Here is a 12,576-nt window from a genome sequence, read left to right as displayed (position 1 = left end):
TGCATGCTTCCCGCTCTGACGTAACTACCGGCAGGGTGTGTGCGGAAATAAATGACGCAACGGCGAGTCGGAGCAAAAAACGGAGAAATCACTCTACGGCGGCATACAATGTAGACATGTTTTACTTTTTAAAAAGATCAAGTGAAGCGCCAAGTATACGCGGAAGCATTTTCTATAAAACTTGTGATATTAGAAAGCTGTACTAATTATATTTAACGATTTTAGAAACTTATTAAGATATAATTGTAATAAAACTTTAGAAAAGTACATTAAGTAAAAGAATTTAATGGCATGGAACTTGGCGTGCTAAAGGGAAAAAATGGCAATTAATCAAACTCTCATTTACATGGCGATTTGCTATTCAACAGGCGTTTGTCTTTAAATGACAAATTTGTTTAAAAAGAAATTTTAATCGTTTTATTAAAAAGCGTGTGTGTATTTTAGTGAAGATGCAGGTATGATATGATAACGACAATGAAAATGTTTAATCAACGCAAGTTGCATCAATGTAAAGGAAAAATTATTTACTAGATATAATAAAGTATATATATAATTTCTAAGCGATAGATTACCATGAAACTTTTTGCATTTTCTAAATTTTATATTTTTTTATTCTCTTTCACAAAATACATTGTTTGGCACTGCATTGCTATTAAACAAGAACTCTTGTAAAGTTTCACATGAGTGAATTGTCGATGTTTCAACTTACGCTTTTCATTCACTGCTTGATTTGCACGTTACATGCATTTTGATTCATACATTTATTTTACATTTTACATTCTTTAGCATCTATCGGTTATCTCATCATTTAAAGGAAATGCATAGATTACCAAGTGCGCTATATATACAACTGTTAATTATTGTTAATTGTGACATAAAAAAGTATCACTTTACGAAAATTGATTTTTCTTGAAAGAAAAGACTAGTAACAGACTATATAGTTATCGTATGAGCAGATTCATGATATGCAAAAGGAATGCAAAGAAAATTCTTTTAGTGTCTTCTCGGACAAATACACCGTTGATTTTGATTCTTATTTTCGGCAATTTCAGGGTCTCTACTTTTTCGTCTTGCTTCATATATTTATTCTCAATTATCTTTTTTCGTTTCATAATGAGATATATCTGTGTGGAAACAAGCGCAAATGTTCGCTCGTTTTTCAAACGAGCTTGCGTCGTTGCGATTATCAGCCGTAAAATTAACGCGCGCATACAAAATGCTCTGCTTAAAATGCACTTTGACACGGGGTGTAAAAATAGTCGCGCAGATACGCTACTTTAAAATAATGCGTGACAGAAGGGGGATACACACATCGCTTTTACGGGAGGATCACCCCTGCGACTTCGTGGTCCCAGGGGCCACCTACGCGCGATCGACCTAGGGAGATGATTCTCATCAAACATTTTATATGATAGACGTGATACATACAGAACGTCGTGTAACACACGTAGAAAGTTTTGCCCTAATCACACTTATGAAAGATTGTTCAAAGAAAGTCAGTCACGATCCCTCTCGGATCCTATCACGAAAGTTCATTGACTGAAACGGATCGCGATTTTTCCTTGATACAGATATATGTGTACATATGTATCGCGGGGTGGATTCGCTTTGTGATTCCTTTATATGTGTTTAGCACAGCCGGGATTTGGCGTTGCACGAACGCGCGTCGCATTGAATACTAACACGCGACGCTCGTGCTGTGAGGTAATGGCGACTTTCTCATGATGCGGTCGTATTGTCACCATCATCGTGTGCGTGAGAGATATTCGAGCGACCCTCCAATTTATTTCTCGCGCGCGAGACACTCGCAAAAAAATCTGATTTTTTTCCATCCGCGCGAAGCACCGTTCCAGCATTTCCCTTTCATTAAAAATATTTCTCTTCTAGACGTCACATTTTGTCGGATCAATCGGGTAATCTACAGGGAGAAGGGACTAGCGCGGGAAGTTCTTTCCATTTCAATGAAATTGGAACGGCCAATGTCATCCGGAGCAGCTAGGAGGTAGAAGAAGAATCAGCTTATGTCTAAGAGAACAACATACAGTTAAGCAGCTCTCAGATCTCTTGGCGCTCCTTATCTTGTCGCTAGAATTACAAATTGTAAATATATGCAACACTGGCTGCTCTAGTTCCAAATTATTTACACGCGGAAAGTGTTGGAAGAAACATCGCAAAAATTCAAAGCAACGGATCCGAGAGAGTTGGCAGACTATGTATCCTTATGATATATATACGATAATATATACGACTGCGTCGTATGACTCGCAAAAGAGTATTTTTTTACAATCACAAGCATGTCAATTCAACCAGAATCTCAGCCAGATTTCGTCAAACAATCTGCAAAAACTATCAGCATGCCACTGCCTTTCCCCTTAACAAGCGATTTCTGATATTCTTTCCATATCATATCTTCATAATTTTATAATTTTCACGTATACCTGCACGCGTATATGCATATTCCTCTTTCTCTCTTTCTCTCTCGCTCTCTCTTTATTTTGTACTACCTTTTACGCCTCAACTGAGATAACGATTAACGTTAATATCTAACATTATTAGGTAGTTAATCTTAACAATAAACTTACACAATAATTTTTAACGATACTAATTAATTCATGTCGAGAGAATATATGTTGTTTCCTCAGATTTGAGAGAACCGTGACGCGCGAACAATTCCGCGGAAATAAAAAGTTGATTTCATCCTCTCCATTTTTCCGTTCTTTCATTCCAAAGATGCTTCATTATTATTCTGCGTCCGATATTTCCTCGCTTACTTAACTTGCAGAGCCAACAACTCTCCCATGTCAACAAATCTACTATGTTGAAATGTTAATACGTTTTAAAATAAACTGATGCATTAAAAATATATATGATGTGTTTTATTTTATGTTTAAAAAAAATAAAAATAAAAAAAATAAAACAGAATTTCACCTATTACTTGTTTACACAGTATAAGATACGCACATCTACATAAAAGCGGCTGTTCTCAAAATTAAAAAAATTAATTTAAAAAATCTGAACCTCAATTTTGTGAATACTTGCAATTACAAAAACAATTATAAAACACAAAAGATAAACGAACAGTATTCTATAAAATCGTATCTCTATCTTTTGCCCAATTTATATAAATGATCAAATATCCAAGAGCCCATACATAATAGTAACGATACAACTGTTAACTTTTAATTACTGATTTCATTAATTAGTTCTATCATCGTTATTTTCTTTTCAACAATGCGTTGTTAGTCGATCATATGAACCGTATAGCGCGTATACGGTCCTCTTTTTGTCTCTATTGCGAATTATTTGGATTTCTCTTTTAAAATTATGAAGAATTATCTAAACTACTGCGCATTTCATGCGTCCGTCCAATCGCAAAGCTTTACTGTGCATTACATATAATACATATAATTGTAAAAATAAATCTAGCGATGAAAATAATAAATCAGTAACGAGGATTCCTGACTGAATATAAAAATATTAATCTGCAAACAAACGTTCTAGGATGTTACAAGAAATTTTGAACATCACATGACATGAAAACTGCCAGGAAAATTAAATATAGTCGTTCATAAATTAATAATACAAATACAATATTCCCCGATAAGATCACATATGTATCACATTAACTTTTGTATTACGAGAAAAACCTTGCTCATAATTTATTATTTTCATCATTAGATGAGATCTTTTTGTCATAATTTCAGGTAACAAAAAATTATATTTCTTCTAGGACGATTTTCTCTTTTCGCAAATTTCTTGTGTTCAACGCAAGAGTGTATACTTGGACATTAATGTTTAAAATGGTCAGTGTATACAGCGTTTCTCTATATTATATTAAGATAACTTTCAGAATTCTCTTATATTAAGCAACAATAGAAAAAAATGAAAATTATAAAAATTAGTTGCTGTTATTGTAATATTCAATAAGATTCCATAATATTCAACAAGAATCCATAAAAATTATCTATTTATTAACTTAATATTAAGTTAATATTAGTCATAAAATTTGTTTCTAAATTATTGTAAAGAATTATCATAAAATGAACGGTAAAACAAATAGTATAAAAAATAAATATAATTACTAGTAGAAATTTACTAAGAAGAGAAAAACTTAACAGCCATCATAAAATTATGGAAGATTATGACTAGTAATACTATCTTTAAATAGTGCTTTTATATTAACTATATGCACTTATCCTGCTGTTACGATTATCCTGATTGATAATCTGTAGCAATATCGTCAATACGGAAATATCTCTGCATCTGTGAGGAATCGTCCGTATAAATTTCATATAAGCAAAGACGGGATTAATTCCAAAAGCGCAATCAATGAAAGCGAATTCCGCAACGTGCAGATCTGATTTCTAAGTATTCACCAAAAAATGAACAAAATTTTAGAAAAATTAATGGTCGATGCAGATTTCTTCACCAAGTATCAAATAATTTTCCCTATTCAAAAAGCGTGCATCGATTTGTGTATATTACACAGAAAAAAAAACATTAATTATAAATTACAAAACATCAAACATCGCATGGATGGAGCGAAGATATAATTGCTTGTAGGCGTTCGCGTAAATTAGTGATAGTGTAACTTGTTATTAGGGAAATCACGCACTTTCAAATAGACAATTTCAAGACAAAAAATGGTGGATAATTAAGCTGCCACCAACATAAGAGTCGTTGCGGTATTCGCTGATCGGCAAATCGGACTTAGTGCCAATAAAACTCTCTCGCTCTTCTTGCTACATCTCCGTTTCATTCATCGTCAGTGATTTCGTCCCAATCCATCGAAGTGATACAGCCGTGGAAGACACGCAAAGAGAAGACGTCCGCGTTAAAACAGCCACGAGAAGCTCCAAGAGCTTTCACATTCGCCCCAATCAGAATCTTAAGCGGATTTTTAGGGTGTCAACCCAAACGATCAGGCCTTCATCTCTTTTGCGGCAACTGACAATTCTCCAGCCTTACCAGCAGCACGCGATCTCGGTCATCGACGATCGCGATCCTGCCATCACCCAGGAAGGCCACGGAGAGCGGAACCCCCATCACTTCCGGGCCCGGTTTGAATATGAACAAGAGCGAGCCGAACGAGTTGAAGGCCTGTATGCAGTTGTGACGAGAATCAGCGACGAGGATGTTGCCTTTGTCGTCCGTGATCACGCCCTGGGGTCTCAGGAGCGGCGTGTGAGTCTGATTCTCGTATCGCTGGCTGATGTCCAATTCATCATCCTGTTCGTTACGTCTCTTCCAGTGATCACCAACTTGCTCCTCCACCACTTCGCAGTTGATTACGCGCATCCTTGAAAATTCGTGCGAGATCAGCACCATCCGCTGCTTGTTGAAATCGGTGACGAGGAGATCTCCTTCGGGCGTGAAGGAGAGCCCGCGCGGTGAATTCAACTCTTTCATCACGTTCGGCATGGTCTTGCCACCGAACACGCATAGGAACTGGCCCTGCGGGCTGAACAGCTGGACACGTTGATTTCTGGTGTCTGAAATCGCGATCTGGCCCGCCGCGTTCGTCGTCACGTCCCAGGGGTAAAGGAACTGCCCGAAAGCTTCGCCCTTCTCACCGAACACCTGCACGAATTCGCCCTCCGTCGTGAAAATCTGAAACGTAATAATAATAATTGTTATTCAGATATCGACTTGAATTTACTTGATGAATGTTTGTAGAAGAAAGAAATCAGTTATAAAAGAACGCAAGGAACCTGAATGCGATGATTATCCTTATCGGCTACAATGATACGATGCCATGTATCGATGGTGATCCCGGCCGGACGGTTGAATTGGCCAGGACCGTTGCCGGAACTTCCAAATCTTCTGACAAACGTGCCATCCTGATTATAGACCTGTATGCGATCGTTAGACCTGTCGCTGACGAAGATGTGCTTGGTGTCGCAAATGACTCCCCATGGACGACAGAGATTATTCAGATTGGCACGATCGCCGTCATTGCCAACGATCATGATCTCCGTGCTCCAGATCAACAGTCTGGTTCTGTTTCGGTAAGGAAGGACGATGTCGTGATCGTAATTCGGTATCGGACGACCGCGCGGAATCCCCGTGGTAATCGTCTCGTTGAGAAAACACAAGGGTGATGACGTGTGATCGCGATTCGGCCGACGATCCCCGATGGTGCCTGGATCGTTTAGAACGACGTTCCCTACATTGGCGATCGCGAAAAGTAGGTTCTTGTCGAAACCCTTGAACGAGATCCAGTTCTCACTTCGATCAGATCCGATCCTTGTTTTCCAGTTTTGACGAATCTGCCAGATCTGTGCAGACACGAGAAAAATATTATATAATATATCTGTATATAAGTTTATAATAATGTAGTCCGCGGTTCATATAGACGTTATCGCCGTAAGTTTATAGATAAAACAATTTTGAAATTAAACTGTAGTCGTTTTAATTAGTAATTATACACAAACGCAGAATGTTCACATCAGTTTTGAACTGGCCGAGAAAATCAATTAAGTGTAACAAATGTCTAATAATTCTGAAAGAATCTGCGGAATACAAACACAAAAAAATGATAAACGTATAGAATTGTGAATATCATTTTATAAGTTGACCAAACAAGCTAAGATCCGACCGTTTTAAAGCACCTTGCGAAATGTGCAAAAGCAAGGAAATAATAAATAAAATGTAAAAACGCGTGAAAAAATAGTATAAAATAAAATACTTCAGCCAACACCATATCCTTGCTCTTCAAAACTCTGCTAATTCCGTCATCGGGGTTATCCGCGATGATGCATGGTTGCGCATAGTGGACAGTTTGTTTGAGAGCATTCATGGCCTGTGATAATCGGACTTTATCATCATTCAAATTTTTATATTTTTCTTGGAGAACCTCAAGTTTCCGTTGCTGTGCGTCTATGATTTGCTGAAACAGTTTATTCTCCTTCTCTTCCATAGCAGACCACATTCTACGCGAGAACAGCCTCACATCATTGAATGCCTCTCTAGTCCTCTGATCTAAGGTTTCAATGTCCAACTGCAAGAAATTCCAGAAACGTTATTCGTTAAGCCTCTCGATAATAAATCGTATGATAAAAAAATTGAAAAGAGAGAAAAAATGTAACAAGGAAAATTTCCTTTTCGTAAAAAAACTGTAGAGCAGATAGTTAACTCACCCTCGCATTTTCTATATCTTCTGTGAGAGCGTCGAGTCCGAGCCAGGCTTGCTGCATCACATCTTCGGCTTGACGGTGCACGGTGTTGACGAATTCCATAAAATCGACCGTCACATGATTGTGAGCGCAATGAGGATCGCAGTCTACATTGATTGCCTCCGCGGACACGGACTTGCAGCAAGTCTGACAGTAGAACAATCGGGTGCTGCACAGATCATTTTTGTAGTCTGTCATCTGGTCGTTTGTCAGCTGGTTTGGCGAACACTCAGACATTTGGTCCTCCATTGATGATGCTTTGGATACATCCCCTTGGGGAGCCGAGCTACAGACAATTTGCTTGGGCACAAGTGATTTGTGTTCGACGTAGTTGTCGTTCACGTCGAGCGTACCGATCTTCTGAAAATCTTTGTTATCATTTTTAATATCCTCATAATCTTTCAGCAATTCGTTTTCCTGGCAGTTCTCATTTCGATTGGAAGTCGAGAAGTTCGAATTGGATTGATCATTTTGCACTAGATGCTTTTCCAGAAACAAGTCTGACACATTATTGGTATCCGAGGATACCGGCACACTTGAGTCACTTGAGTCACCAGAATCTAATTGCCTGGTATCCGAAGAATCTTGCGATATGGCATTTTCGATCTGATCAGGGATTTCGGGCATTTTGAGATTGTGAAAGTCTTGCTGGGGATACTCACGTATCAACTGAAACGATCGTTTTGTTTGCTTTATTATCTGCGAAATTTCACTTTAATTTAAATTCTACATCTTGAAACAATTCAGAGAGACAGAGGATTTATGTAATACTCAAGAAAATGCATAGAAAATTGTTTCAAGAATATAAATTACAGAAAATAATGAATTACTTACTGGCTGAATATCATATTTAATGTTTGGATTCTCCACGAAATCCACGAAATTTTGATAATTTGTGACGAGAGGCAGTAGAAATGTAGACGGATTTACCCCTTTGTGGGGCAATTTTGGTTGATTCATTGCGGGACAGGAGTTGCTGATCAAATTCCAAAGAAATCTTTCGTGTCACACTATCAGAGAATCTTGTTTTTCTGAAATAATAGTTACGAAAGTTATCAGTACTAATACAGTGACGATATCATTTCTTTATATTTGTCAACGCTGTTTTCTATCATAATTCCTATCTACTTGCGCGCATTGTAGTTTAAATAATTTTCGGTAGAATATCGAGTTTATCTCTATACTACAGTCTGCGATGTGACGTATTTTAAAAATTTGATTGTACTTTCAATAGAATTTAGCTCTCAAGAAGAACATGAACTTAATATCCAAATAATCAAGAATTAATGAGGACAATTTTAATGAAATGAAGAATTTAATGTAAATAGCGTTGAAGATTTAAAATGAATTAGAAATAAATTAAATTTAATTGACACCACTTGTTGGAAATTTAATTCTCTTTTATCAAGAATATTTAATAGAAAATAGTATAGAAGAGACAAATACTGAAATGACCTTATACTTATTCGTCAACACTTATAAGACAACGATCTTCATATGATACATGTTTTCGTACGTTCACGATATCGACCAGTAGACTTTTCAAATTGTGACGGTTTCAATAAAAACACTTCGCGCATTTTCTCGAATGTCCTGTATGATGTTAAAATAATCGCTTTTTCCATATTTGTGAGCATTATTTGACATTACGCGCGCTATGGTGAATCTTGCACGAAAATGAATTCTTATTCACTGACGCAATCGTTAAATGTATAATGAGTAGCCATAAATAAAGCACGTTGTTCAGAATTCAAAGATTAATAATTGAATAATTTTCCACCTGTCTAAAAGCGCTCAGAATGCACGAACAATTTGCAGTTCCTGTTCTGTACCTCGTTGATACAACTAAATTCGTCAGTTTCCCTCTGAAAGAACGATCTCGTTCGTAAGCTGTTTATATTCCAACTACCACGGACCACTGTCCGCACCGAACTAAGCGATGATCTCGCGTTGACAAAGATTTGTTTCGTGAGGTCACCTCATATAATACCCTAATATAATACAATGTGTTTTGTTTCTAACACATTTATCGATATTAGACTGTACGGCTAATCTGGAATCAATTTTTTTAGAAAGACAGATTATTATTTAATAGTTTCAATTTTTCATATTTTATGTTTTTCTTATTCTTTTAATTATATATATTTTATTTTTTCGGTTATTAAAACTTGACTAGAATATCGATTGCCTGATCATGGATGATATCGATATGGTGGCGATATAATCGCCTTATAAAATTGATTAAATATTAATTTTTTATAAACTTTAGATTTTATGTGTTGCTAAACAATAACTTTCATGATATATTAAAAAATATATATGAGACACTTACAAATGCTAAAATAAGTAAATGGATTTGAGAGAAAAAAAAAAATAAAAGAAAGAAAAATCATAGAAATTTAACAGAATCCTCGAACAAAATTGGAATTTTAAACAATTCTGATTTTTCGTATAAGTTATCAATAAGTTATTCTGATCATTGTACATTATATATATATAATGGCAAAATAAATTTACATATATACATATATATGTAAATTTATTTTGCCATCTGACAGTATCGATCTAACCGTACCATATGCCATAGTTAAGGGATGAAGACACAAAAACACATGACATATAGAAATGAAATCGTGTCCCTGCGTTATTTTTCCGCGCGAATGCATCGTGTGTCAGGTCACCAAGTCTATGCTTTTTCCGGTATTCCTGATATTCGCAGAGGGTGGTATTCCCATGTAATTGCCATGGCGACCAAGGTCTGATCCGCTTTTCCTCTCGAGGGAAAGCGAAGGAGGAGAAAGTAAAACAGCCGACGAAGTGGCCCGGTATGATCATGCTTGTGCGCGAACACGCGGATGTGCAGTGTGGATGTGATCCAGTGTGTGTCCGAAAACGAGTGCTATTTGTTACATATAAGTATGACATAATTTAAGCTCGAAACAAATATAATACAATATAATTAGATATTATTGCAAATTTCACCTTTTTGTATTCAGAATAATGTGCTTTTTTAACTGAAACATCTCACAGAAATGCTCTTTGTATTTATTTTAGATTTACTTTAATTTCAAGTAGAAAATATCTTTTACAAATTCCCAGCATTTCATATTTGAATAATTAATTCTACATCGCGCTACAACGTGCGTAATTTTCGGCGAGGTCGATCGAAGTTTCCCCGATTTCGTTTTCACTAGCGGGCGCTGAGTGGCGGTCGCCGTTACTTTCGCTCTCGCTTGAGCTTTCAATGCCGCTCGACGGAAATGCTCCGACATGGGGTTTTCGGAGAATTATGAAAATGTAACGATTGCTTTCGATACCTAATCTGGATTCAAAGAAACGCAGCGCGAATTAAAGTGAACAGGATAAATTGTATGAAAGGTACTAAGGAAAAAAATAGGAATCCGAGCAAACGGATTATCAATAGTAAATAGTAAATATATTAAATAACATTGATTTATTCAATAACTAAATAAAGAAATAAATTTATTAAATAACAACTGAAATAAATAAATAAATTTTAAATAAAGAAACGAAATTAAAGTAAAACTAAATAACAAATAAATTTTATTAAATAATTCAATAAAGAAATAAATTTATTAAATAACAAATGAAATAAATAAAGCTAAATGTGAATCTCATATTTCATGTTCGTGTAATGCTCCTCCACGAAGTAATCGAAGCGGCGTACGAACAAAATCAATGCCTTCGACTGAATGACAGAATATTGCTAGTTCCTACAGCGTGAGGCAGAGATAAATAAAGTCTCCTCATTATTCTTCAAGATTGGCAAGTGTTGCGAATCTTGTGAAACAAACTAGAGAACGTGTCTCTCTCTCAGCTAACTCAGCGGCCGTCATGAGCTTGAACTTGCCTACTTGTGACTGCAGACAGTGGTCAGACTCACACATAGATGACTGCGTTGGCGACCCACCGCTCCTCGTCCTACGCTTTCGACCCTTTATTCTTATATTTGGTTACCCTTACTTTGTCTGTATTTTTGAGGCTTTTAACGGTTTTATTCGTTCCTCCTAGAGGAATTGTTGTAGATTCTTATAATAATATATTTTCTTCTCCTTCACTCACAAAATGTTTCAATTTGCAACGCGTGTTCGATAAATTCTTTCCATAAATTATTAAATAGGTAATATTAAAATTATCTTCAAGTGACGCACAATAGACAAAAGTCTGATATACACATAAAGCAGAACAAACAGACCAGAGTAAGAGAAACAGAATGATGAAAAAATATGTAAAGAATAATTAAGGAAAATGATATTAGTGGATGGTACTAATAAAAATTAACAAAATCTGTAGTATTAATATAATAATAAATAAATATAAAGCATTAATAGCTATCTATCATTGATCATCATCTATCCATATATTAACTATCATTGATTGATTTTATGATCATGTTAGCTCACAAAACTAAAAATAAAATCAGCATATAAACTCGGCTTCCTACAGGAACTGTCAGTACAATGTCTACTAACGCGAGCGTCGTTGCGTCGCATTCGACAACTGAGAATTCACATTAAATTTTACACTATCCCAACATGCTCTCCTATTTAGATTGTCGCGCATAAAATCGTAATTTAATAAAATAGGTCGTAATGCGAAACGTTCGAGTGACAACCCGATTCGAGCGACGGGGCAATCTGCTACCGCGGTTTACCGCGCGTATCCTGGACGTACTCGTCGGTTCGCCACATGATAGCGCACGTATCCCTGGGGCAGGATTCCAGGAGGTTCGTCCGGGAAGTCCACACGACGCGGGGAAATGCTGCCAACTCACTCGGTGTCGGTCGAGGCGCCGGTGGACGTGAATGCTCGAGAATTCCGGGGAACGGCACCACCACACGGCGGAGAGGATTGTCGAGGATTGTTGCGAGAGATCGTTACGGCGTACTCCTCGCGCGTTCTTTCACGAGCCACCCTCGAAGCCGGGGCGAGAGCCGAGCCGCGCGAGCCGAGCCGGCGCGCGAGGAACAGAACATCCGCCCTTGCTCCGGCTTGCTCCTACCGCTGAATCACCCACGTCGCCCACGTATCGTGGTGCCGGGGTCCGCGTAGGTGACCCCTCGCGGATCCCTTCCCCGGGGGTAGCGCCATGCGGTTTTGCGAGAAGGCGCCTGCGCCCGGAAAGCATGAATGGAGGTGTCCGCTCAATGTCGAAAGGATCTTTTATTTGCTCGCTTACGGGAGCCACTGCGGCATCCAATCCCCCTCGACAACGACCACGACGACCTTCAGCCACCAGCCAGGGTCGATCGGTTATGTCGGCTCTTGTTCCGACGAAACAGGTGTTGCGTTGAGCCGGTCGGCGCGGCGCGGGTCAATCATCTTGGATGAGCATATCGTTGATTGTTGAATGTCATCAGAAATAAAATAAAGGGTCTGC

General features: G+C 37.6%; 1 protein-coding gene across 6 annotated transcripts; it reads right to left on the bottom strand.

Annotated features, from left to right (window-relative positions):
• Positions 1-771: 771 nt before the first annotated feature.
• LOC105277459 lies at positions 772-12,246 on the bottom strand. Of its 6 annotated transcripts, none has more exons than XM_026968164.1 (6): positions 11,851-12,246; positions 8,010-8,206; positions 7,140-7,874; positions 6,689-7,000; positions 5,712-6,278; positions 772-5,610 (listed from the first exon to the last, which is right to left on the bottom strand). In XM_026968164.1, the coding sequence occupies exons 2-6, from the start codon at positions 8,133-8,135 to the stop codon at positions 4,930-4,932; spliced, it is 2,421 nt and encodes an 806-aa protein (XP_026823965.1). In that variant the 5' UTR covers positions 8,136-8,206; positions 11,851-12,246; the 3' UTR covers positions 772-4,929. The 6 variants fall into 6 exon arrangements, with proteins under 6 accessions (XP_026823965.1, XP_026823963.1, XP_026823964.1 ...); XM_026968162.1 differs by having other exon boundaries at positions 11,871-12,245; XM_026968163.1 differs by having other exon boundaries at positions 11,971-12,245.
• Between the last annotated feature and the right edge of the window lie 330 nt (positions 12,247-12,576).

The sequence above is a fragment of the Ooceraea biroi genome, chromosome 3 (assembly GCF_003672135.1).
Source record: "Ooceraea biroi isolate clonal line C1 chromosome 3, Obir_v5.4, whole genome shotgun sequence".
Classification (NCBI taxonomy): domain Eukaryota; kingdom Metazoa; phylum Arthropoda; class Insecta; order Hymenoptera; family Formicidae; genus Ooceraea; species Ooceraea biroi.
This window is presented reverse-complemented; position numbering and strand designations above follow the sequence as displayed.

What these genes read in the sequence shown, in the direction of transcription:
- LOC105277459 (XM_026968164.1), bottom strand. Translation starts at nt 8,135, where the DNA reads ATGAATCAACCAAAATTGCCCCACAAAGGGGTAAATCCGTCTACATTT. An exon ending in TTAAATATGATATTCAGCCA is followed by an intron (nt 7,875 to 8,009) that starts GTAAGTAATTCA and finishes GAAATTTCGCAG; the next exon opens with ATAATAAAGCAAACAAAACG. An exon ending in AGGATATGGTGTTGGCTGAA is followed by an intron (nt 6,279 to 6,688) that starts GTATTTTATTTT and finishes GTGTCTGCACAG; the next exon opens with ATCTGGCAGATTCGTCAAAA.